Source organism: Mustelus asterias, chromosome 27 (assembly GCF_964213995.1).
Source record: "Mustelus asterias chromosome 27, sMusAst1.hap1.1, whole genome shotgun sequence".
Lineage (NCBI taxonomy): Eukaryota > Metazoa > Chordata > Chondrichthyes > Carcharhiniformes > Triakidae > Mustelus > Mustelus asterias.
Genome location: NC_135827.1, coordinates 554,136 through 579,619, shown reverse-complemented (window position 1 = coordinate 579,619; position 25,484 = coordinate 554,136). Strand labels below are relative to the sequence as shown.

The following is a 25,484-nucleotide window of genomic DNA, read 5'->3' as shown; positions in this document are numbered from 1 at the left end:
GAGTGAGACCAGTCAGAGTGAGACGCAGCCAGAGTGAGACCAGTCAGAGTGAGACCCAGCCAGAGTGAGACCCAGCCAGAGTGAGACCAGCCAGAGTGAGACCCAGTCAGAGTGAGACCAGTCAGAGTGAGACCCAGTCAGAGTGAGACCCAGTCAGAGTGAGACCAGTCAGAGTGAGACGCAGCCAGAGTGAGACCAGTCAGAGTGAGACCCAGCCAGAGTGAGACCCAGCCAGAGTGAGACCAGTCAGAGTGAGACCCAGTCAGAGTGAGACCAGTCAGAGTGAGACCCAGCCAGAGTGAGACCCAGCCAGAGTGAGACCAGTCAGAGTGAGACCAGCCAGAGTGAGACCCAGCCAGAGTGAGACCCAGCCAGAGTGAGACCCAGCCAGAGTGAGACCAGTCAGAGTGAGACCAGCCAGAGTGAGACCCAGTCAGAGTGAGACCAGTCAGAGTGAGACCCAGCCAGAGTGAGACCCAGCCAGAGTGAGACCAGTCAGAGTGAGACCAGTCAGAGTGAGACCCAGCCAGAGTGAGACCCAGCCAGAGTGAGACCCAGCCAGAGTGAGACCCAGCCAGAGTGAGACCCAGCCAGAGTGAGACCCAGCCAGAGTGAGACCAGTCAGAGTGAGACCCAGCCAGAGTGAGACCCAGCCAGAGTGAGACCAGTCAGAGTGAGACCCAGCCAGAGTGAGACCAGTCAGAGTGAGACCAGCCAGAGTGAGACCCAGCCAGAGTGAGACCCAGTCAGAGTGAGACCCAGTCAGAGTGAGACCCAGTCAGAGTGAGACCCAGTCAGAGTGAGACCAGTCAGAGTGAGACCCAGCCAGAGTGAGACCCAGTCAGAGTGAGACCCAGCCAGAGTGAGACCCAGTCAGAGTGAGACCCAGTCAGAGTGAGACCCAGTCAGAGTGAGACCCAGCCAGAGTGAGACCCAGCCAGAGTGAGACCCAGTCAGAGTGAGACCCAGTCAGAGTGAGACCCAGTCAGAGTGAGACCCAGTCAGAGTGAGACCAGTCAGAGTGAGACCCAGTCAGAGTGAGACCCAGTCAGAGTGAGACCCAGCCAGAGTGAGACCCAGTCAGAGTGAGACCCAGTCAGAGTGAGACCAGTCAGAGTGAGACCCAGCCAGAGTGAGACCCAGCCAGAGTGAGACCCAGCCAGAGTGAGACCAGTCAGAGTGAGACCAGCCAGAGTGAGACCCAGTCAGAGTGAGACCCAGCCAGAGTGAGACCCAGCCAGAGTGAGACCAGTCAGAGTGAGACCCAGCCAGAGTGAGACCAGTCAGAGTGAGACCAGCCAGAGTGAGACCCAGTCAGAGTGAGACCCAGCCAGAGTGAGACCAGTCAGAGTGAGACCCAGTCAGAGTGAGACCCAGCCAGAGTGAGACCCAGCCAGAGTGAGACCAGTCAGAGTGAGACCAGCCAGAGTGAGACCCAGCCAGAGTGAGACCCAGCCAGAGTGAGACCAGTCAGAGTGAGACCAGCCAGAGTGAGACCCAGCCAGAGTGAGACCCAGCCAGAGTGAGACCCAGCCAGAGTGAGACCAGTCAGAGTGAGACCAGCCAGAGTGAGACCCAGCCAGAGTGAGACCCAGCCAGAGTGAGACCCAGCCAGAGTGAGACCAGTCAGAGTGAGACCCAGCCAGAGTGAGACCAGCCAGAGTGAGACCCAGCCAGAGTGAGACCCAGCCAGAGTGAGACCAGTCAGAGTGAGACCCAGCCAGAGTGAGACCAGTCAGAGTGAGACCAGCCAGAGTGAGACCCAGCCAGAGTGAGACCCAGTCAGAGTGAGACCCAGTCAGAGTGAGACCCAGTCAGAGTGAGACCCAGTCAGAGTGAGACCCAGCCAGAGTGAGACCCAGCCAGAGTGAGACCCAGTCAGAGTGAGACCCAGTCAGAGTGAGACCCAGTCAGAGTGAGACCCAGTCAGAGTGAGACCCAGCCAGAGTGAGACCCAGTCAGAGTGAGACCCAGTCAGAGTGAGACCCAGCCAGAGTGAGACCCAGCCAGAGTGAGACCAGTCAGAGTGAGACCAGCCAGAGTGAGACCCAGCCAGAGTGAGACCCAGCCAGAGTGAGACCCAGCCAGAGTGAGACCAGTCAGAGTGAGACCAGCCAGAGTGAGACCCAGTCAGAGTGAGACGCAGCCAGAGTGAGACCCAGCCAGAGTGAGACCCAGCCAGAGTGAGACCCAGTCAGAGTGAGACCAGTCAGAGTGAGACCCAGCCAGAGTGAGACCAGTCAGAGTGAGACCCAGTCAGAGTGAGACCAGTCAGAGTGAGACCAGCCAGAGTGAGACCCAGCCAGAGTGAGACCCAGCCAGAGTGAGACCCAGCCAGAGTGAGACCAGTCAGAGTGAGACCAGCCAGAGTGAGACCCAGTCAGAGTGAGACCAGTCAGAGTGAGACCCAGCTCGGGTGAGTGTGTGGGTTTTTAGGGAATTTAGAGTACAGTGGAACTGGCTGCTGAACGGAAAGAGATGCTTTTTGCTCTTTTTTGCCTTTCTAATTTTTTAATCTTCAGAGAGTGGTCTTGCCCTGCTGCAGGAGTAGAGGCTACAAGGGAGAGAGCTGATTGGTAAGGAGTGGGTAAGTTCAGGTAAGTATTTACTACTTTTATCACTTCCAGTTTGTAAAGTCTTTTTGTTGTTTATAGTTTGTAAGGGCTGCATTCCATAGTAATGAGACTCCAGGATGGTATGTTGCCTCCCTGATGCTAGGACCAAGGACGTATTGGAGTGATTACAGGATATTATGGCACGGAGGGTGAGCAGCCAGGGGTCATGCTGCACATCGGTCCAAGTGATATAGATAAAAAAGTGATAAGGTCCCAAAAGCAGAATATGGGGAGCTAGGAAGTAAGTTGAAAAGTAGGACCTCAAATGTAGTGAACTCATTCATCTGGAATGCACAGCCTAGGAAGGTAGTGGAGGCCGGAATCCTTACAACCTTTAAAAAGTATTTGGATGAACACCTGAGACATCAGAACATTCAAGGATATGGAATTTGTGCGCCATAAGTGGTAGTTACTGTCGGTGCTGCACTGACCCAGTGATTTTATTATGATCAACTCAATATCCTGAACCCACCTTCCCCCTATTTTTTTTTATCCCCTTCACCTCAAGAGCTGTATCTAACTCCTCCTTGAAAACATACAGTGCGGGCAATTTTACCTTTTTTGTCTAACTGCTGGGCGGACTTGAAACCAGGCGAGTTTCGGATCCATCTTTTGGCTGTGTTTTCAGGCACTCCCCCCAACCCCCCCCCCTCCCCCCCACCCCCCCGCCCCCACCCCCTCTCCCCACCCCCCGCCCCCACCCCCCGCCCCCATACACACTCTGCTTCCAAAATTCTGAGCGAGCCTGTTGCTCACTGCAGAAGTCTGTGGGCGGGGCTTGACGGTAGTGCGCATGTGCAGGCCTCTGATGCTGGGGTCTGACAGAAAAGAGAGCTGTCAGGCCCCTGCTAGTGCAGGCAGCCTGAAGCAGCTTCCCCCCCCTGCAATCACGGGGGCCCGCAGCCTGAGATGCAGCCCCCACAGACCCTCTTCTCCCAGCCACCCTGACCAATCACAGACCCCCTCCCTCCCCCACCGATCGTGGCCCCGCTGCTTCCCCCACCCCCCACCGATCGCTGCAGAGTCACCCCATTAGCCTCTCCCCCACTGACCCTGCCCCCATTGACCCCACCCCCCATTAGCCCCACTTCCTGGCACCGCCCCAGTGGGCATTTCCCAGGTGCCTGGTGGGCATTTCCTCGATGCCAGTTTGACACTGCCCAAGGGGCAATCCCCTTGCCTCCCCGGGGGGGCCTCAATGGCCTCCGGTTCCACCGGCGAGGCCTGGTTGACAGCTCTCCGTTCATAAGGAGCATGACTACTCCTTGCCGGCGTGAACCTTTCCCGATGAGGTCTTAAAGGGGGGTGAGCCCGGATAATTGAGCACCGGGCTCGCTAAACGGATGTTAAACAATATCAAAATAAAGTTCCATACATTAACCTGTCTCTCACCCATTTCCAGTGTGAGGCTGACAGCACCGGAAATCCGGTGCTCATAAAATGGCGCCGGTCGTGCAAACCCGTGCCAATCGTGCTAATTGCTTTACGCCCCACTTTACGACCACGTCGCGCCCGAAAACGGGCACAACGCAATGGTAAAATCACTCCCAGTATCTTGGCCTCAACTGCCTTCCGTGGTAGCGAATTCCAGAGGCTGACCACTCTCTGGGTGAAGAAATTTCTCCTCATCTCAGTCCTAAACAGTCTGCCCCGTATCCTCAGGCTATGATTCTGTGTCACTCAGATTATGAAAAACACCAGCACAGTTTTGAGGAGCGAGCGGAATGACGTTTTCTGTCCCAGTAAATTAAACAGTTGGGCAGGAAAACGGCTTGAGGTGTTTGAGCTCTGAGTAACTGAAACCAAAACGCTGACTGGTGAGAAGTGTCAGGTCAGTAACAGCAGAAAACATTTTTTTTACTTGAGATATAATCCATAATTAATTTCTTCATCTACATGAAGACAATTCTTCAGCAGGTCAATAAATTCCAAAGCATTCATGTTTGATAAGAATTGTGAGTATCGGTGTCGTGCGTCACATCGAAGCTGGTACATACACAGGAAGTGGTTTAACCGTGGTTAGACAGTTGAACTCGCGCAGCTTCCCCTTTCCTACTCACATTGTGAGAGACTCAGGACTGAAATTAGTGTCTGTTAGAGCAAACCAATCACTGGACAACATGTCAGAGAGCTCGTGGCTCCAATTATTGAAATAAATGAGTGCGATTGATCAGTGTGACCATTGGAAACATTGGGTAAGTGGAACGCTTGGTGTGAAATGCAGTGTGTAAGGCCATAAGGTAGGCCGGCCTTTACCTGCTCAAACTAACATGGTGGAAAGAGGCCTGCATATCCTATATGTACAGACGTTACTGAGAAATGTTCTTTAAAGTTTATTTCTTTTGGTCTCTAACTTTCTTTCCATCTGTCCTCATGCTGATTCTTTCTGATCTTTGTCTTTGTCCCATTTGACCAAATTGCTTATACTATCTGTTTGAAAACCATTTTTTGTCTCGGCTCCTAATATATTGCATCTAATTATAAGATGGGTTAATACAATCACCCGAAGGAGTTTCAACCTGCGGAAATCCCTGACATTGGGTGCAACGGAGGAAACAAATCAGCAAACATTGGAGGAAAGTAGGCAAGCTGACTCCAATCTGCTGTCTCACAGCGCCAGGGACCTGGGTTCATAAGAACATAAGAAATAGGAGCAGGAGTAGGCCATCTAGCCCCTCGAGCCTGCCCCGCCATTCAATAAGATCATGGCTGATCTGACGTGGATCAGTACCACTTACCCACCTGATCCCCATAACCCTTAATTCCCTTACCGATCAGGAATCCATCCATCCGCGCTTTAAACATATTCAGCGAGGTAGCCTCCACCACCTCAGTGGGCAGAGAATTCCAGAGATTCACCACCCTCTGGGAGAAGAAGTTCCTCCTCAACTCTGTCTTAAACCGACCCCCCTTTATTTTGAGGCTGTGTCCTCTAGTTTTAACTTCCTTACTAAGTGGAAAGAATCTCTCCGCCTCCACCCTATCCAGCCCCCGCATTATCTTATAAGTCTCCATAAGATCCCCCCTCATCCTTCTAAACTCCAACGAGTACAAACCCAATCTCCTCAGCCTCTCCTCATAATCCAAACCCCTCATCTCCGGTATCAACCTGGTGAACCTTCTCTGCACTCCCTCCAATGCCAATATATCCTTCAATCCTGGCCTTGAGTTTGCACATTCTCTCCGTGTCTGCGTGGGTTTCCTCCGGGTGCTCTGGTTTCCTCCCACATTCCAAAGACGTGTAGGTGACGTGGATTAGCCATGGTAATTGTGCGGGGTTATGGTGTAAGGTAGGGATGTTAGTCTGGGTAAGATGCTCTTTCGGTGCAGACTTGATGGGCTGAATGGCCTCTTCCTGTGCTCTAGGGATTCTACTCTTGTTTAATTTGAGTGGATTAGGAACACTGTTCTAAATTTAATGTCACACACATTGGTTTCATGAGATTCCTGAAACTCACTGTAAAAATGTGAAGAAACCAATGGCAAAAGAGCGAGTGAATCAAATGGTCAGAACTACTGCAATAAAAACTGAATATTAACAGTAGTTTTATTGCTGACTGGTGGGAAGATTTTGTTCACAGTAATTTTGAGTGTTTACTTGTGTTATATGTTCGATGTTTTGACCAGTAGTCTGAACAAGACAGAAGATGTGTGATATGGAGTACATAAAGTAGAGAGGTCAATACTTGGCTCAGAGACTAGTATGGGAGAAGTGAGTTTCAATTTGTGGGTGTAATAATCTTACCAAGTCTTCTGTCACCAATCACCCTTTATTTATAGTGATATCTGAGTGCCGTTCAGTGATTACTGAGTGCAGATCGGTCCCGTATCTATTGACTGCCGGCCTGAGTGGAGACACCTGGATTTAAACTTCCTGCTCCTCCTTCCCTATTGGGAGAGCCTCCATTCACCCAATCGGGGAGCTTGTATTCAGCAAGGCCTGCAGGGAGATCTATTGACAAAGCCCTGTGGCCATTGTAACATCCCCCCCCCCCGACCGTGTCCATGTCTTCCCTGCACCGCTGCTATGCGGGGGGGGGGGATCTTCTCCGCTGCTTAGTGATCGGCCTGGGGTCGGCTGGAGGCAGGACTGGATCGGGGGTGTGAAGCGGTTGGAGACCTTCACTTCCGAAGGGGACGCTGTAAAGCCACTGACTCTGCTCCTCTGTACTGGCATGGGCTCCCTACTCCCGAGATGGTCCAAGTGTTTCCTGACTATTTTGCCTTTGGACTTTATATGACATGGGCCTCATTTTCTCTGTTACAATCACGGGGACCCACTGAGGCCATCCCTGAAGTTCCTCACATGGACTGGGTCGCCGTTTTTGAATGTTCTGTCTGTCCTTACAGAATCATAGTTCTTCTTCTGGTTCTCTTGTTGGGACTCCACCTTCCTGGCCAGGTTTGGGAACAGTCAGCTTAATCCTCCGTCCCATTAATAATTCCGCTGGGCGATTCCTGTCATTTTGTGAAGGGTAGTCCTATAGTGGAATAAAACTCATGCCAGTTTGGTCTCTATAGATGCTATAGCTTGCTTCTACATATCGAGCTTAAAAGTCTGCATTCAGCCGAATAGGGGAGCTCATATTCAACAAAGCTCACGGAGAGATCTATTGATGGCATTCAGCCAACCCTTTGATGACAGGTGATAGGGAGCTGTCCTAATGTGTTGGATTCCAATGGAAAGCATGTAGGTCTGAAACTCGGTGCCATTGTCAGAGACCAGGACTTCAGGTATCCCATGTGTGCAGAAACTTTGTCCTAGTTTCTCAATGGTAGTAAGGGAAGTGGTGATGCTCATACGATGTAGCTCCAATAATTTGGAGTGCGTGTTGACCATAATCGGGAACATGGAGCCCACAAAAGGCTCGGTGAAGTCTACCCAAGATCTACCAGGCCACTCCTATGATGTAGGGAGGCTGAGGGAGGGGGAGTTTTTGATTCCCTTGGCATTGACTCACACTGTCTGGCCAAGTCGGTAATGTCTGCATCAAACCACCATACGTAGCTCCTGGCTAGCATTTTCAATCAAAATCCCAGGGTGGCCATAGTATAATTTGATAAGTAGCGGATGTCGCACTGGGCCAGGGACAACTACACGGGATAGCCAGAGATCAAGCCTTTGAGGAGTATAGTGAAAGTAGGAAGGAACTTAAATGTGGAATTAGGAGGGCTAAAAGGGGCTATGAAATGTCTTTAGCAAACAGTAAGAAGTCTCACAACACCAGGTTAAAGTTCAACAGGTTTATTTGGAATCACGGGCTTTCGGAGCACTGCTCCTTCATCAGGTGACTCACCCCAGTCCAATGCTGGCATCTCCACATCTTTAGCAAACGGGGTCAAGGAGAATCTCAAGACTTTTTATGCATATATTAGGAGCAAGAGGGTAGCAAGAGCAAGAGAAAACTTGGCCCATTAAAGGACAATGGAGGGAAGTTATGCATGGAGCTACAGGAAATGGGTGAAATCATTAATGAGTACTTTGTATCGGTATTCACCAAGGAGAAGTATATGATGGGTGTTGAGGTCAGGGATAGGTGTGTGAATGCTCTAGAGAATGTCAATATATCGAATAAGGAAGTGTTGAGTGTTCTAAATTGCTTTAATGTAGACAAGTCCCCTGGGTCGGATGGGATCTATCCCAGGTTACTGCGGGAGGCAAGGGAAGAAATAGTTGGGGCCTTAACAGATATCTTCACATCCTCTTTGACCACAGGTGAGGTTCCAGAAAACTGGAGAATAACCAATGTTGTTCCCTTGTCAAGAAAGGAAACAGGGATAATCCAGAAAATTATAGGCCGGTGAGCTTGACCTCAGTGGTGGAGAAGCTTTTGGAGAAAATACTGAGGGGCAGGATATATGCACTTTTGGAGAAAAATGGATTAAACCCTATGGTATTAAAGGAAGTAGCTACAAAGATAGTGGATGCACTGGAAATAATCTTCCAAGAATCTTTAAATTCTGGAAAAGTCCCAGAGGATTGGAAAACTCCCAAATTTATTCAAAAATGGAAGGGGACAAAAAAATACATAACTTACAGGCCAGTTAGCATACTCTATATCTAACCCCATGCTGTACCTGTCCTGGGAGTATTTGATGGGGACAGTGTAGAGGGAGTTTTACTCTGTATCTAACCCCGTGCTGTACCTGTCCTGGGAGTGTTTGATGGGGGCAGTGTAGAGGGAGCTTTACTCTATACCTAACCCTGTGCTGTACCTGTCCTGGGAGTGTTTGATGGGGGACAGCGTAGGGGGAGCTTTACTCTGTATCTAACCCTGTGCTATACCTGTCCTGGGAGTGTTTGATAGGGACAGTGTAGAGGGAGCTTTACTCTGTACCTAACCCTGTGCTGTACCTGTCCTGGGAGTGTTTGATAGGGACAGTGTAGAGGGAGCTTTACTCTGTACCTAACCCTGTGCTGTACCTGTCCTGGGAGTGTTTGATAGGGACAGTGTAGGGGGAGCTTTACTCTGTATCTAACCCTGTGCTGTACCTGTCCTGGGAGTGTTTGATAGGGACAGTGTAGAGGGAGCTTAACTCTGTACCTAACCCCGTGCTGTACCTGTCCTGGGAGTGTTTGATAGGGACAGTGTAGAGGGAGCTTTACTCTGTATCTAATCCTGTGCTATACTTGTCTAGGGAGTGTTTGATGGGGACAGTCTAGAGGGAAATTTACTCTGCATCTAACCCCATGTTGTATCTGACCCGGGAGTGTTTGATGAGGACAGTGTAGTGAAATATTTACTCTGGAAGTTCCCCTCCACATCTAACTCTGAAAGAACTAATAATGGTAAAAGCTAACTAGCTTAACATCTGTCATTGGGAAAATGTTGGAGTCCTTTATATAGTATGTCATAGCAAAGCATTTAGAAATACATAATATACTCTAAAGATGTGCGGGTCAGGTTGATTGGCCATGCTAAATTGACCCTAGTGTCAGGGGATTAGGAGGGTAAATATGTGGGGCTATGGGGATAGGGCCTGGGTGGGATTGTGGTCGGTGCAGACTTGATGGGCCAAATGGCCTCCTTCTGCACTGTAGGGATTCTATGATAATCAAGCAGAGTCAGCATGGCTTCATGAAGGAGAAACCATGCGAACTGACAGAAGACAGAGAATTTGGGATGAGAAGCGCATTTTCAGGATGGCAACTTGTAACTAGTGGAGTGCCACAGGGATCAATGCTGAGGTCACAATCATTTACTGTATATGAATGACTTGGGTGAGGGAAGTGAATGTAATATTTCCAAGTTTGTGAATGACACAAAAATAAGTGGGAAGGAAAGTGGTGATGATGAGAGTAAAAGATAGAATTAGAAGGTATGCCGGGCACAGCTTGCAAGAAGACGCCTCGATCCGGCGACATCTTGGAATAGTCCACAGAATGATATAGACAGCTTAGATGAGTGGGCACAAACTTGACAGATGGAAGATATTGTCGAAAAATAGTTATGCATTTTGGTAGGAAGAATAAAGGAGCTGAATATTATTTAAATGGAGAAAAGCTGCAGAAAGCTGAGGCACAGAGGGTTTTTCGGGCCCTCGTGCATAAATCACAAAAAGCTAGCATGCAAGTTCAGCAGGTCATCAGGAAGGCAAATGGAATATTGGCCTTTACTTCAAAGGGAATCGAGTATAACAATCGAGATGTTTTGCTAAACCTAGACAAGGCCACGCTTGAAATACTGTGAACAGTTTTGGTCCCCTTATCTAAGCAAAGATATACTGGCATTAGAGGCAGTCCAGAGAAGGTTCACTAGGTTGATGCCGGGTAGGGAGGGATTTTATTATGAGAGGTTGAGCAGGTTGGGCCTGTACTCATTGGAGTTTAGAAGAATGAGAGGCAATCTTACTGAAACATGGCTAAGGGGGGGACAGGACTGGCAGCTCAATGTTCCAGGGTACAGATGCTATAGGAAAGATAGAACAGGAGGTAAGAGAGGAGGGAGAGTTGCACTTTTGATTAGGGGAAGCATCACGGCCGTACTGAGAGGGGATATATCCGAGGGTTTGGCCACTGAGTCTATATGGGTAGAACGGAGAAATAAGAAGGGGGAAATCACTTTGATAGGGTTGTACGATAGGCCCCCAAATTGTCGGCAGGAAATTGAGGAGCAAATATGTAAGGAGATTACAGATAGCTCCACGAAAAATAGGGTGGTAATAGTCGGAGACTTTAACTTTCCCAACATTGACTGGGACAGCCATAGCATTAGAGGGTTGGATGGAGAGAAATTTGTTGAGTGTATTCAGGAGGAATTTCTCATTCAGTATGTGGATGGCCTGACTAGAGAGGGGGCAAAACTTGACCTCCTCTTGGGAAATAAGGAAGGGCAGGTGACAGGCGTTTTAGTGAGGGATCACTTTGCGACCAGTGACCATAATTCCATTAGTTTTAAGATAGCTATGGAGAATGATAGGTCTGGCCCAAAAGTTAATATTCTAAATTGGGGCAAGGCCAATTTTGATGGTATCAGACAGGAACTTTCAAAAGTTAATTGGGGGAGTCTGTGGGAAGACAAAGGGACATCTGGTAAGTGGCACGCTTTCAAATGTGTGTTAACCAGGGTTCAGGGTAAACACATTCTTCTTAGAGTGAAGGGCAAGGCTGGCAGAAGTAGGGAACCCTGGATGACTCGGGATATTAAGGCCCTTGTCAAGAAGAAGAAAGAGACGCATGAGATGCATAGACAGCTGGGATCAAGTGAATCCCTTGAAGAGTATAGGGGGTGTAGGAGTAGTGTTAAGAGAGAAATTAAGAGGGCCAAAATGGGACAAGAGATTATTTTGGCTGATAAGGCAAAGGAGAATCCAAAGACATTCTACAAATACATAAAGGCCAAAAGAGTAATAAGAGAGAGAGTAGGGCCTCTTCAGGATCAACAAGGTCATCTATGTGCGGATCCACAAGAGATGGGTGAGATCCTAAATGAATATTACTCAGCAGTATTCACTATTGAGAAAAGCATAGATGTTAGGGGACTTGGGGAAATAAATAGTGATGTCTTGAGGACTGTGCATATTACAGAGAAGGAAGTGCTAGAAGTCTTAAAGCACATCAAGGTAGATAAATCCCTAGGACCTGATGAAGTGTATCCCAGGACATTGTGGGAGGCTAGGGAGGAAATTGCAGGTCCCCTAGCAGAGATATTTGAATCATCGATAAGCACGGGTGAAGTGCCTGAAGATTGGAGAGTGGCAAATGCTGTGCCTTTGTTTAAAAAGGGCTGCAGGGAAAAGCCTGGAAACTACAGGCCAGTGAGCCTCACATCTGTGGTGGGGAAGCTGTTGAAAGGTATTTTGAGAGACAGGATCGACAGGGATTTAGAAACGCAAGGACTGCTTAGGAACAGTCAGCATGGCTTTGTGAGTGGAAAATCATGTCTCACAAATTTGATTGAGTTTTTTGAAGGGGTAACCAAGAAGGTAGATGAGGGCAGTGCAGTTGATGTTGTCTACATGGATTTTAGCAAGGTCTTTGACAAGGTACTGCATGGTAGGTTGTTGCATAAGGTTAAATCTCATGGGATCCAGGGTGAGGTATCTAAATGGATACAAAATTGGTGTCTTGACAGAAGCCAGATGCTGGTTGTAGAGAGTTGTTTTTCAAATTGGAGGCCTGTGACCAGCAGTGTGCCTCAGGGATCAGTGCTGGGTCCACTGTTATTTGTCATTTATATCAATGATTTGGATGAGAATATAGGAGGCATGGTTAGCAAGTTTGCAGATGACACCAAGATTGGTGGCATAGTGGACAGTGAAGAAAGTTATCTCCGATTGCAATGGGATCTTGATCAATTGGGCCAGTAGGCTGACGAATGGCAAATGGAGTTTAATTTAGACAAATGCGAGGTGATGCATTTTGGTAGATTGAACCAGGGCAGGAATTATTCAGTTAATGGTAAGGCGTTGGGGAGAGTTACAGAACAAAGAGATCTCGGGGTACATGTTCATAGCTCCTTGAAAGTGGAGTTACAGGTGAGCAGAGTGGTGAAAAAGGCATTTGGCATGCTTGGTTTCATCGGTCAGAACATTGAATACAGCAGTTGGGACGTCTTGTTGAAGTTGTACAAGACATTGGTAAGGCCACATTTGGAATACTGTGTGCAGTTCTGGTCACCCTATTATAGAAAGGATATTATTAAACTAGAAAGAGTGCAGAAAAGATTTACTAGGATGCTACCGGGACTTGATGGTTTGGATTATAAGGAGAGGCTGGGTAGACTGGGACTTCTTTCTCTGGAGCGTAGGAGGCTGAGGGGTGATCTTATAGAGGTCTATAAAATAATGAGGGGCACAGAAAATATCTTTTCCCAAAGGTAGGGGAGTCTAAAACTAGAGGGCATAGGTTTAAGGTGAGAGGGGAGAGATACAAAAGTGTCCAGAGGGGCAATTATTTCACACAGAGGGTGGTGAGTGTTGGAACAAGCTGCCAGATGTAGTAGTAGAGACGGGTACAATTTTGTCTTTTAAAAAGCATTTAGACAGTTACATGGATATGATGGGTATAGAGGGAAATGGGTCAAATGTGGGCAATTGGGATTAGCATAGGGGTTTTAAAAAAAGGGCGGCATGGACAAGTTGGGCCAAGGGCCTGTTTCCATGCTGTAAACCCCTATGACTCTATGAGACAGATAGGATTCTCAGGGGGCTTGACAGGGTAGATGCCAAGAGGTTGTTTCCCCTTGTAGGAGGGCCTAAAACCTGAGGGCATAATCTCAGAGTAAGGGATCATCCATTTAAGACAGAGAATGAAGAGAAATTTCTCCTCTGAGGGTAGTGAATCGGTGGAATTCTTTGCTGGAGAGGCTGGGTTGTTAAATATGTTCAAGGCTGAGATGGACAGATTTTTAATCAGTAAGGGATTCAAGGGTAATGGGGATAAGGCGGGAGCGTGGAGCTGAGGATTATCATATCAGATCAATCATGATCTCATTGAATGGTGGAGTAGACTTATTGGGCCAGATGGACTACTTCTGCTCTTATGATGTTATGCATTGTAAACGTGGATGTTCTGAAGTTGTGCAAAGTGCTCTGGAGGTGGGAGTGAATTGATTGTTTTTCCAAATTATTTTCCCTGATGTTCTGTAGTGAGTGACAGGATGGAGCTTTCATCTCCTCAAAGCCTCTCTTGCTGGGAGAAGAGCTCGTCTCGAAAACGCAGAGCATGGGCCCGGAGCAGAGCTCAGTGGCAGACTGTGGACGAGAACCTCACAGATACAATCTCTCATTCAGGTAAGAGTTTTTCAGGTGAAAGTTGCTCTCAACACATTAAGGTGCTTGGATCGTGCAGTGGACAGTTTGCTTTGGGATCATTCTCGTGTTGTTTATTTTGAGGAATTTGCTTGTTGTGTTATTTTCTCTGCTAGCTTCTGGTGTTCCTGGATCTCTCTGCTCTTCCATCAAATTGATGTCAACTGAACAGAATCTTCCCTCTTATTGAAATTCATCCGTTTCCCAACCACCTCATCCCCCCCACAATCACCCCATTCCACCCCTCCCAATCACCCCATCCTCTCTCCCCCCCACAGTTACCCCACCTTCAGAATTACCCCATCCTCCCACCGCGCCCCCCCCCCCCCGCCCCCCTCCCCCATCCCCATTCTCCCTCCTCCATCCTCACCCCTTCGTCTTGTCTTTCCTGGAGATTACAGTCTCAGCCTATTCAGTTTTTACTGATGGATATAATTTCTTAGAACTTCTAGCCCAGAATCACAGAATTACACAGTGCAGAAGAGGACTTTCAGCCCATGGAGTCGGCACCAAAAAACATGTGAGAAACACCTGGCCTCCTACCTAATCCTATTTACCAGCACTTGGAATGTTCTGATGTGCCAAGTGCTCATCCAGGTACCTTTTAAAGAATGTGAGGCAACCTGCCTCTACCACCCTCCCGGCAGCACATTCCAAACTTCTGGATAAAAATGTTTTTCCTCATATCCCCCTCTAAATCTCCTGCCCCTCACTTTGAACCTTTGTCCCCTTGTGACTGACCCTTCAACTAAGGGGAACAGCTCTTAAACCACTCTGCCATATCTCTCATAATCTTGTACACCTCGATCAGGTCGCCCCTCAGTCTTCTCTGCTCCAACAAAACAATAAGAAATCTCACAACACCAGGTTAAAGTCCAACAGGTTTATTTCGTAGCACAAGCTTTCAGAGTCTCGCTCCTTCATCAGGTGAGTGAGGACTTGTGTTCACAAACAGGGTGTATACAGACACAAACCCAATTTACAAGATAAGGGGATATGGGGGTAGGGCCTGGGTGGGATTGTGGTTGGTGCAGACTCGATGGGCTGAATGGCCTCTTTCTGTACTGTAGGGTTTCTATGATTTCTATGAATGGTTGGAATGCGAGTCTTTACAGGTAATCAAGTCTTAAAGGTACAGACAATGTGAGTGGAGAGAGGGCCAAACACAGGTTAAAGAGATGCGTATTGTCTCCAACCAGGACAGTTAGTGAGATTTTGCAAGGTACATTGGGGAGACCATGCAGACACTACGACAACGGATGAATGAACACCACTTGACAATCACCAGGCAGGAGTGTTTCCTTCCAGTCGGGGAACACTTCAGCAGTCACGGGCATTCAGCCTCTGATCTTCGGGTAAGCGTTCTCCAAGGCGGCCTTCACGACACACGACAACGCAGAATTGCTGAGCAGAAACTGATAGCCAAGTTCAGCACACATGAGGATGGCCTCAACCGGGATCTTGGGTTCATGCCACACTATCTGTAACCCCCACGACTTGCCTGGGCTTGCAAAATCTCACTAACTGCCCTGGCTGGAGACAATACACATCTCTTTAACCTGTGCTTAACCCTCTCTTCACTCACATTGTCTGTACCTTTAAGACTTGATTACCTGTAAAGACTCGCGTTCCAACAATTATCTTGTAAATTGAGCTGGTGTCTGTATATGCCCTGTTTGTGAACACAAGTCCTCACTCACCTGATGAAGGAGCTTGAGATTCCAAAAGCTAGTGCTGCCAAATAAACCTGTTGGACTTTAACCTGGTGTTGTGAGACTTCTTACTGTGCTTACCCCAGTCCAACGCCGGCATCTCCACATCATGGCCAACAAAAGCAACCCAAGCCTATCCAGCCTCTCTTCATAATGTAAATGTTCCATCCCAGGCAGCATCCTGGTGAATCTCCTCTGCACCCCCTCCAGTGGAATCACATCCTTTCTATAATGTGGCGACCAGAACTGCACACAGTACTCCAGCTGTGGCCTCACCAAAGTTCCATACAACTCCAACATGACCTCCCTGCTTTTGTAACCTGTGCCTTGATTGATAAAGGCCCATATGCCTTTTTCTCCACCCTACTAACATATCATTCTGCCTTCAGAGATCTATGGACAAATTCTTCCTCATGTCATGCCATTCATTGAATAGCTTCTTGTCAAATTACTCCTTCCAAAGTGTATCACCTCACACTTTTCAGGGTTAAATTCCATCTGCCACTTACCTGCCCATTTGACCATTCCGTCTATATCTACTTGTAGCCCAAGACACTCCGCCAATCTTTGTGTTATCCACAAAGTTACTAATCCTAGCCCCCACATAGTCATCAATGTCATTTATATAAATGACGAATAATAGGGGATCCAATACAGATCCCTATGGTACGCCACTGGACACTGGCTTCCAGTCACTTCCATCATCACCCTCTGTCTCCTCCAACTGAGCCAATTTTGAATCCATTTTATCAAATTACCCTGTATCCTATTTGAATTTACCTTCTTTGTAAGTCTCCCATGTGGGACCCTGTCAAAGGCTTTGCTGAAATCCATATAAACTACATCAACTGCACCACCCTCATCTACACAACTGGGCGGAACTCCCCCCCCTCAAAAATTCTAAATGTTGAATTTGTGTCAAAACTGGAGTAATTCACGCTGTTTTTTTTCAGTGAGAGCTCCCACTGGACTCAATCAGGTAAGAGTCTTTCAGGTGAAAGTTGCCCTCACATGTTAAGGTGCTTGGATCGTGCAGTCGACAGTGTGCTTTGGGATCATTCTTGTGTACTGTTTATTTTGAGGAATTTGCTTGTTGTGTAGCTTTCTCTGCTAGCTTCTGGTGTTCCTGGAAAATGCTGGAAAATCTCAGCAGGTCTGGCAGCATCTGTAAGGAGAGAAAAGAGCTAATGTTTCGAGTCCAGCTGACCCTTTGTCAAAGCTTGTTCGATACAGGTTTAATTTAAATTCTACCCCAAAAAAGGAACTCCGCTGTTTTGCTTGCTTCTTTATGGCCTTATTAACTGACACAACTTGAAGAAGTCTCACAACACCAGGTTAAAGTCCAATAAGTTTATTTGGTAGCACAAGCCATTAGCTTTTGGAGTGCTGCTCCTTCATCAGGTGATGAAGGGGCAGCGCTCCGAAAGCTAGTGGCTTGTGCTACCAAATAAACCTGTTGGACTTTAACCTGGTGTTGTGAGACTTCTTACGGTGCTTACCCCAGTCCAACGCCGGCATCTCCACATCACAACTTGAAGACACAGGAAACGGGTAATTTATTAGCCAGTAAGTGCTCAGTTTAAAGGCTGCGTGTGAAAAACTCACATCTGAAATAAGGGAAAGTTAAGGCCAATATAGTAAGATAATACAAGTAATCCAAAATAGAAGAGTTCACACAGGTGAACGGAAGTTAGGACATGGCAGGGCAACTCAGTCGAGTGGAATGTGTGTCCTGTAATATATGTGAAGTCATGGACGTTACCGATGTCTGAGATGACCACATGTGTGGGAAGCGCTCCCAGCTGCAGAAACTGGAGCTCCGGATTTCTGAGCTGGAGCAGCACCTGGAGTCACTGTGGATCATCCGTGAGGCTAAGAGTTACGTGGACAGCACATTCAGCGAGGTGGTCACACCGCCTCTTAAAGGCCTGCAGCAGAGAAAATGGATGATCAGCAGGCAGTCCAAGAGGACCAGCCAGATAGTTCAGAAGTACCCTGAGGCCCCATTAAGAAATCAGCTTTCTGTTTTGGAAGCTGGTGAAGGCATTGGTTACTCAGAGGAGTGCAGTCAGAACCAGATCTCTGGCACCACGAGTGACTCGCCTGTATAGGAGGGGAGGAAGGAGAAGGGAAGAACAGTTGGTTAATTAGGGGAACAGACAGTTGTTTCTGTGGCTATAGACGTGACTCCAGGATGGTATATTGCCTCCCTAGTAGCAGGGTCAAGGATGTCATAGAGCAGCTGCAGGACATTCTTCTGGCGAGGCTGAACAGCCAGAGGTCGTGGCCCACATTGCTTCAAATGACTTAGCTAGGAAGGGGATGGGGGCTTGCAATTCGAATTTGGGGAGCTAGGTGGACAATTAGCAAGCAGAACCTCAAATGTAGTAATCTCCGAATTGCTCCCAGTGTCTCGTGAAAGTAAGTACAGAAATAGGAGGATAAGGCAGATGACTGTGTGGCTGGAAAGATGGTGCAGGAGGGAGGGCTTTAGCTTACTGGGAAGCTGACACTGGCTCCGGGGAGATGGCACCTGTACAAGCCAGATGGATTGCATCTGAATAGAGCTGGGACTGAGTTCCTTGCGGGGAGTTTTGCTGTTGGGAGGGTTTAGACTAATTTGACAGGGGTGTGGCAACGAAGAGAAAATATTGGAGAGAAATACCAGAATGGACAAAATACTGGGAGAGACAGAAAGCACTAGTATAGTGGATAGTAAGTTAATCAATGAAGTCAGAGTAAGGGAGAAAGTAATGATGTCTAAATCAGGGTTATTGTGAATGCACGGAGGAGAGTAACTAAGATTGGCGAGTTACAGGCGCAGATTGCAACATGGAAATATAGTGTTGTGGTGATAAGAGAAACCAGGCTCAAGGAAGGTCAGGACTGGGTGTTAAATATACCTAGGTACAAGGTGTTCAGGAAAAGATAGAAATGGAATGAAAGGGGGAGGGGTGGTGGTATTGGTTAGGAAGAGCATTGAAGTGCTGGAGAAAGAGGACGTCCCAGAGGGTTCAAGGACAGAATCAATTTGGCTAGAGCTAAGGAACACAGAGTGAATTCACATTGCTCGGTGTGATCTATAGACTGCCCATTAGTGAGAAGGAAGAAGAAGAACCGGGAAAGTACAGAGTGATACAAACATTACAGAGTAGTTATAATGGGGAACTTTAATTACCCAAATGCAGACTGGGACCGTGATAGTGTAAAGGATGGAGAGGGGAAACGTTCCAAGAATGTGTCCAGGAAAGTGTCCTACAGCAGTATGTATCCAGTCCAACAAGAAAGGGTGCAGTGTGGGATCTGGTTCTTGGAAATGAGGTGGGCCAAGTGGATGAAGTGTCAGTGGGGGAACATTTAGGAGACAGTGATCATTGCATTGTAAGGTTTAGGGTGATGATCAAAAAGGATAACAGGCAATCCAGAGTAAAAATAATTAACTGGGGGAGAGCCGACTTCAATGGGGCAAGAACGGAGCTGGGCCGGTTAGACTGGGAGGAAAGGTTGTGGGAAAAACTGTAGTTGAACGATGGGCTACCTTCAAAACAGAAATGGTCTGGAAATAGTCCAGGTATATTCCCGAAAAGGGAAACGTAGGGAAAACAAATCAAGAGCTAACTGGTTGAAAAAGGAAATAGAAATTAAGATAGGGAATAAAAAGTGTGCATATGATTTGTGTCAGGTAGAAAATACAATTGAGAACCACGAGGAATCCAGGAGGTTCCGTGGGGAGGTGAAAAAACACAGAGAAGCAAAGAGGGATCTGGGAAAAGACTGGCAGCCAACAAAAAGGGGGAATCCCAAAGTCTTCTATAGGCAGATAAATAGTAAAAGGATTGTGAAAGGAGGAATAGGGTTGATTAGGGACCTAAAAGGGAATTTACACTGGGAGACAGGGGGCATGGTGAGATATTAAATGAATACTTTTCATCCGTCTTTACTAAGGAGGTAGATGCTACCCAGGACATGGTGACAGCTGAGGAAATTCTATTCTTGGAAGAGGTCAAAATTGATAAGGAGGGAGTGCTAAAAATACTGAACATTGGTCCAACACAAGTCCTGGGACATTGGAACTGAAAGTTGACAAGACGCTGGAACTGGATGAGATGCATCCAAGGATGTTGAAGGAAGTGAGAATCCAAATATCGCTCTTGACATTCAGTGGCATTACCATTGCTGAATCCCCCAGTATCAACATCCTGGGGGTTACCATTGACCAGAAACTGAATTGGATCAGCCATATAGATACTGTGGCTACAAGTATAGCTCAGAGGCTGGGAATCCTGAATAGTGTCACTTCCTGAATCCCCAAAGCTTACCCAATGCACAAGTGAGGAGTGTGATGGAATACTGTCCACTGGCCTGGATGGGTGCAGCTCAACACCATCCAGGACAAAGCAGCCCACTGGATTGGCACCACATCTACAAATATCCACTCCCTCCACCAATGACGCTCAGTGGCAGCAGTGCGTACCATCACACTGCAGCAACTTTCCAAGGCTCCTTCGACAGCACCTTCCAAACCTGTGACCTCTATCACAAAGAAAGACAAGAGCAGCAGATACCTGGGAACAGCACCACCTAAAGATTCCCCTCCAAGTCACTCACCATCCTGACTTGGAAATATATCGCCATTCCTTTACTATTGCTGGGTCAAAATCTTTGAACTCCCTGCCTAACAGCATTGTGGGTGGAGAAACGATGTAGGAGGGAGAGATTCCAAATCCTGGGACATTGGAACTGGTTCTGGGGAAAGTGGGACTGGAAAGCAGGACGGGTTGCATTTGGGCAGGACTGGGACCAATGTCCTCGGGGGTGGGGGGTGGTGGTGTTGGTATTTGCTAGAGCTGTCGGGGAGGGGTTAAACTGGAATGGCGTGGGAATGGGACGTTGAACCTAACTCTCAGCACTCTATTCTAAGTTGCACTTCTTGTCGTAAGCGTTACCAAAAGCACCCCTTTGGACCGAATTCCCAATTTGAACCAAATTCCCAAATATAAACCAGGACTTTCTGGCTGTTCACTGCGATGAGATCTTCCAGTCCTGCTGATAGTACATCCCTGGGATTTCTGAAGCGAGGGGGGCAATTAATGGGAAAACTTGTTGACAGTGGTGGGACCTTCTGGTGCCCCCGCTGGCCAATGACAATCCGTCCACCTCCTGTCGCTGTGAAACACATGATTGGTAAATGCCATCCCTGGTCTCTGTCTCACCAAGGCTGAAGTTTCTCCTCACTGATTGATTGCTCCCTTTGTAGAATGTCCTGCATCTATTTAATAATAACAATCAGAATAAGTTGTTGATGTCGTGAAAACTGAACTGCTTATTTGGAATTTGTAAATCTTACAATGAACCAGAGGAATCTCAGGAGTACCCAAGACCTTGGGGTCCGGGTCCATAGGACTCTTAAATCGGCCTCGCAGGTGGAGGATGCGGTCAAGAAGGCGTACGGCGTACTGGCCTTCATTAATCGAGGGATTGAGTTTAGGAGTCGGGAGATAATGCTGCAGCTTTATAGGACCCTGGTTAGACCCCACTTGGAGTACTGCGCGCAGTTCTGGTCACCTCATTACAGGAAAGATGTTGAAGCCATTGAAAGGGTGCAGAGGAGATTTACAAGGATGTTGCCTGGATTGGGGGGCATGCCTTATGAGGATAGGTTGAGGGAGCTTGGTCTCTTCTCCCTGGAGAGACGAAGGATGAGAGGTGACCTGATAGAGGTTTACAAGATGTTGAGAGGTCTGGATAGGGTAGACTCTCAGAGGCTATTTCCAAGGGCTGAAATGGTTGCTACGAGAGGACACAGGTTTAAGGTGCTGGGGGGTAGGTACAGAGGAGATGTCAGGGGTAAGTTTTTCACTCAGAGGGTGGTGGGTGAGTGGAATCGGCTGACGTCGGTGGTGGTGGAGGCAAACTCGTTGGGGTCTTTTAAGAGACTTCTGGATGAGTACATGGGATTTAATGGGATTGAGGGCTATAGATAGGCCTAGAGGTGGGGATGTGATCGGCGCAACTTGTGGGCCGAAGGGCCTGTTTGTGCTGTGGCTTTCTATGTTCTATGTTCTAAGACACAGGGAGCGAGGCGGAAGTAACTGAGCCTGAGGAATGGCGCAGAGGAGTTGATGGTCCACTGTTTTTCTGAAACTCGCTCTGACTGTTTCCTGTTTATTTTCACAGGATGTTCTGTTGATAAAATCAAGAGTTGGCTGGAGGATTGTGGGTAAGATGATGCTTGAATTCTGAAGCTTTTCCTGTTCTGAAATTGAAATAAATAAAAAGCAGAAACTACTCAGCAAGTCTGGCATCTGTACAGAGAAAAGAGCAAACATCTCTGGGTATTTTAGAACATCGCATCAATTGTACTGGAGTTACTTTTGGCTTACATTGTTGAAAGGAGCCCATTGTCCCTGCTCTTTGAAAGAAGATCCAACTAATCCTTGTCACTTAGTTTCTCGGTAAGCAGGCAAAGGTTTAAGAGATGTTGATGGAAAGCTCCTTTCCTCTGGCAAATCAGTCAGTAACCAGAGGCCATAGATTGAAAAATCTATGGGAAAAAATCTTGAGGGGAAATGAGGAATCGTTTTTCAGATATGTCAGGACTTTAAATGTGCTGCTTGAGCAAGTGGTTCAAGGCAATTCCCTAAATTATCTTGAAGGGAGTTGGACAGCTTCCCGAGGATGAGGGTCTGGAAGGGTTGTGGACAAATAGCAGGGATTTTGGATAAAGGACAACTCTCTTTCAGAGCGTCAGCGCAGCACAAAGAAAGAATAACAAAGAGTATTACAGCACAGGAACAGGCCCTTCAGCCCACCAAGCCTACACCAAGCCTACACCAAGCCTACACCAAGCCTACACCAAGCCTACACCAAGCCTACACCAAACCTACACCAAGCCTACACCAAGCCTACACCAAGCCTACACCAAGCCTACACCAAGCCTACACCAAGCCTACACCAAGCCTACACCAACATGATACCTTTCTAAACTTAAGACCTTTTGCCTCTACGCAGTCCGTATCCCTTACATCTGCAGGAAGTGCTCCCAATTGCAGCTCCTCCCAGACCACATGGATTGGCTGGAGCAGCAGTTGGATGCACTTAGGAGGATAAAGATGGCGGAAAGCGTCTTAGATAAAAGCTTTAGAGATGTGGTCACACCCAAGGTGCAGATAGATAGATGGGTGACCGCCAGAAGGGGTAGGCAGACAGTGTAGGAATCCCCTGTGGTCGTCTCCCTCTCTAACAAGTATACCATTTTGGATACTGTTGGGGGGGGATGGCCTATCAGGGGATAACAGCAGCAGCAGCCAGAGCAGTGGCACCATGACTGGATCTGTTGTTCAGCAGGGGGATCAAGGCACAGAAGAGCGATAGTTATAGGGGACTCTATAGTCAGGGGCGCAGACAGGCGTTTCTGTGGCCTGGAAAGAGACGTGATGTGGAGATGCCAGCATTGGACTGGGGTGAACACAGTAAGAGTTTTAACAACACCAGGTTAAAGTCCAACAGGCTTATTTGGTAGCAAATACCATTAGCTCTTGGAGTGCTGCTCCTTCGTCAGATGCAGTGGAAATGTCCACATTTCCACTCCATCTGAGGAAGGAGCAGCGCTCCGAAAGCTAATGGTATTTGCTACCAAATAAACCTGTTGGACTTTAACCTGGTGTTGTTAAAACTCTTACTGGAAAGAGACTCCAGGATGGTATGTTGCCTCCCTGGTGCCAGGACCAAGGATATCTCTGAATGGGCATGGGACATTGTGAAAGGGGAGGGTGAACAGCCAGAGATCATGGTACACATTGGTACTAATGACATAGGCAGGAAGAGTGACAAGATCCTGCAAGGGGAGTTCAGGGAGTTAGGTAGTAAGTTAAAAAAAGAGGACCTCAAGGTCTGTAATCTACTTCCTGTGCCACATGCCAATGAGGCTAGAAATAGGAAGATGGTGCAGCTCCACATGTGGCTAAAGAGCTGGTGTAGGAGGGAGGGTTTCAGATATCTTGATCATTGGGATCTCTTCTGGGAGAAGTGGAACCTGTACAAGAAGGACGAGTTACACCTAAACTGGAGGGGCACCATTATCCTGGCAGGTGGATTTGCTAGAGTCACTCGGGAGGGTTTGAACTAGTATGGCAGGGGGGTGGGAACCAGAGCAGTAGGTCAGCAGGAGAAATAACAGAGGGAGAGCTACAGACTAAGGCCAGGAAGATGAAGAGGAAGAGCAGGCAGGGAGTAGTTGTTGAACACAGTGGGACTGGTGGTCTGAAGTGCATTTGTTTCAATGCCAGGAGTATAACAGGTAAGACAGATGAACTTAGAGCTTGGATTAGTACTTATATTAGTATGATGTTGTTGTTATTACAGAGACTTGGTAGAAAGAGGGAAAGATTGGCAGCTAAAGATTCCAGGATTTAGATGCTTCAGGCAGAATAGAGGGGGATGTAAAAGGGATGGGGGAGTTGTATGGCTGGTTAAGGAGAATATCACAGCTGTACTGCTGGACGACACCTTGGAGGGTTCAGGCAGTGAGGCAATATGTGTAGAGCTCAGGAACAGGAAGGGTGCAGTCACAATGTTGGGGATTTATTATAGGCTACCCAACAGCCAGCAGGAGATAGAGGAGCAGATATGCAGACAGATTTTGGAAAGATGCAAAAACAACAGGGCTGTTTTGGTGGGTGATTTTAACTTTCCCTATATTAATTGGAACTCACCTACTGCTAGGGGCTTGGGTGGGACAGAATTTGTAAGGAGCGTCAGGAGGGTTTCTTGAAACAGTATGTAAGTAGCCCAACTCAGGAAGGAGCTATATTAGATCTGATATTGGGGAATGAGCCTGGCCAGGTGATTGAAATTTCAGAGGAGGGCATTTTGGGAACAATGATCATAATTCCATAAGTTTTAAGGTGCTTGTGGATAAGGACAAGAGTGGTCCTCGGGCGAAGGTGTTAAATTGGGGGAAGACTATAACAACATTAGACAGGATCTGGAGAGTGTAGATTGGGGGGAGGCTGTTTGAGGGTAAATCAACATCCGACATGTGGGAGTCTTTCAAATGTCAATTGATTGGAATTCAGGACTGGCATGTACCTGTTAGGATGAAGGATAAGTGTGGCAAGTATCGGGAACCCTGGATAATGAGGGATATTATGAACCTTGTCAAAAAGAAAAAGGAAGGATTTGTAACATCTAAAAGGCTTAGGACAGATGAAGCCTTTGAAGAATATAAAGAACGTAAGAAGGAACTTAAGGAAGGAGTTAGGAGGGCGAAAAGGGGTCGTTGGCAAACAGGATTAAGGAAAATCTTAAGGCATTTTATACGTATGTAAAGAGCAAGAGGGTAACCAGGGAAAGGGTTGATCCACTCAAGGATAATAGAAACATAGAAAACTACAGCACAAACAGGCCCTTCGGCCCCACAAGTTGTGCCGAACATATCCCTACCTTTTAGGCCTACCTATAACCCTCCATCCTATTAAGTCCCATGTACTCATCCAGGAGTCTCTTAAAAGACCCTATTGAGTTTGCCTCCACCTCCACTGACGGCAGCCGATTCCACTCGCCAACACCCTCTGTGTGAAAAACTTCCCCCTAACATTTCCCCTGTACCTACACCCCAGCACCTTAAACCTGTGACCTCTCGTAGCAGCCATTTGCACCCTGGGAAAAAGCCTCTGAGAGACCACCCGATCTATGCCTCTCAACATCTTATATACCTCTATTAGGTCTCCTCTCATCCTACGTCTCTCCAAGGAGAAAAGACCATGCTCCCTCAGCATATCCTCATAAGGCATGCCACTCAATCCAGGCAACATCCTTGTAAATCTCCTCTGCACCCTTTCAATCATTTCCACATCCTTCCTGTAATGAGGCGACCAGAACTGAGCACAGTACTCCAAGTGGG

The 25,484-nt window shown here is 47.6% G+C and overlaps 1 protein-coding gene across 5 annotated transcripts in view; it reads left to right on the top strand.

Annotated features, from left to right (window-relative positions):
• The first annotated feature begins 4,592 nt into the window (after positions 1–4,592).
• Positions 4,593–25,484, top strand: part of tespa1 (thymocyte expressed, positive selection associated 1) — a 160,312-nt gene continuing 139,420 nt past the window's right edge. For 2 of the 5 annotated variants that reach the window (XM_078199226.1, XM_078199223.1), the window contains exons 1-3: positions 4,593–4,810; positions 13,707–13,850; positions 21,758–21,800. In XM_078199226.1, coding sequence (XP_078055352.1) covers positions 13,718–13,850; positions 21,758–21,800 — 176 coding nt within the window. In that variant the 5' untranslated portion in view covers positions 4,593–4,810; positions 13,707–13,717. Of the gene's footprint in view, positions 4,811–13,577; positions 13,851–21,757; positions 21,801–25,484 lie in introns of those variants that run through there. The other 3 variants (XM_078199228.1, XM_078199227.1, XM_078199224.1) reach the window with 3 other exon arrangements.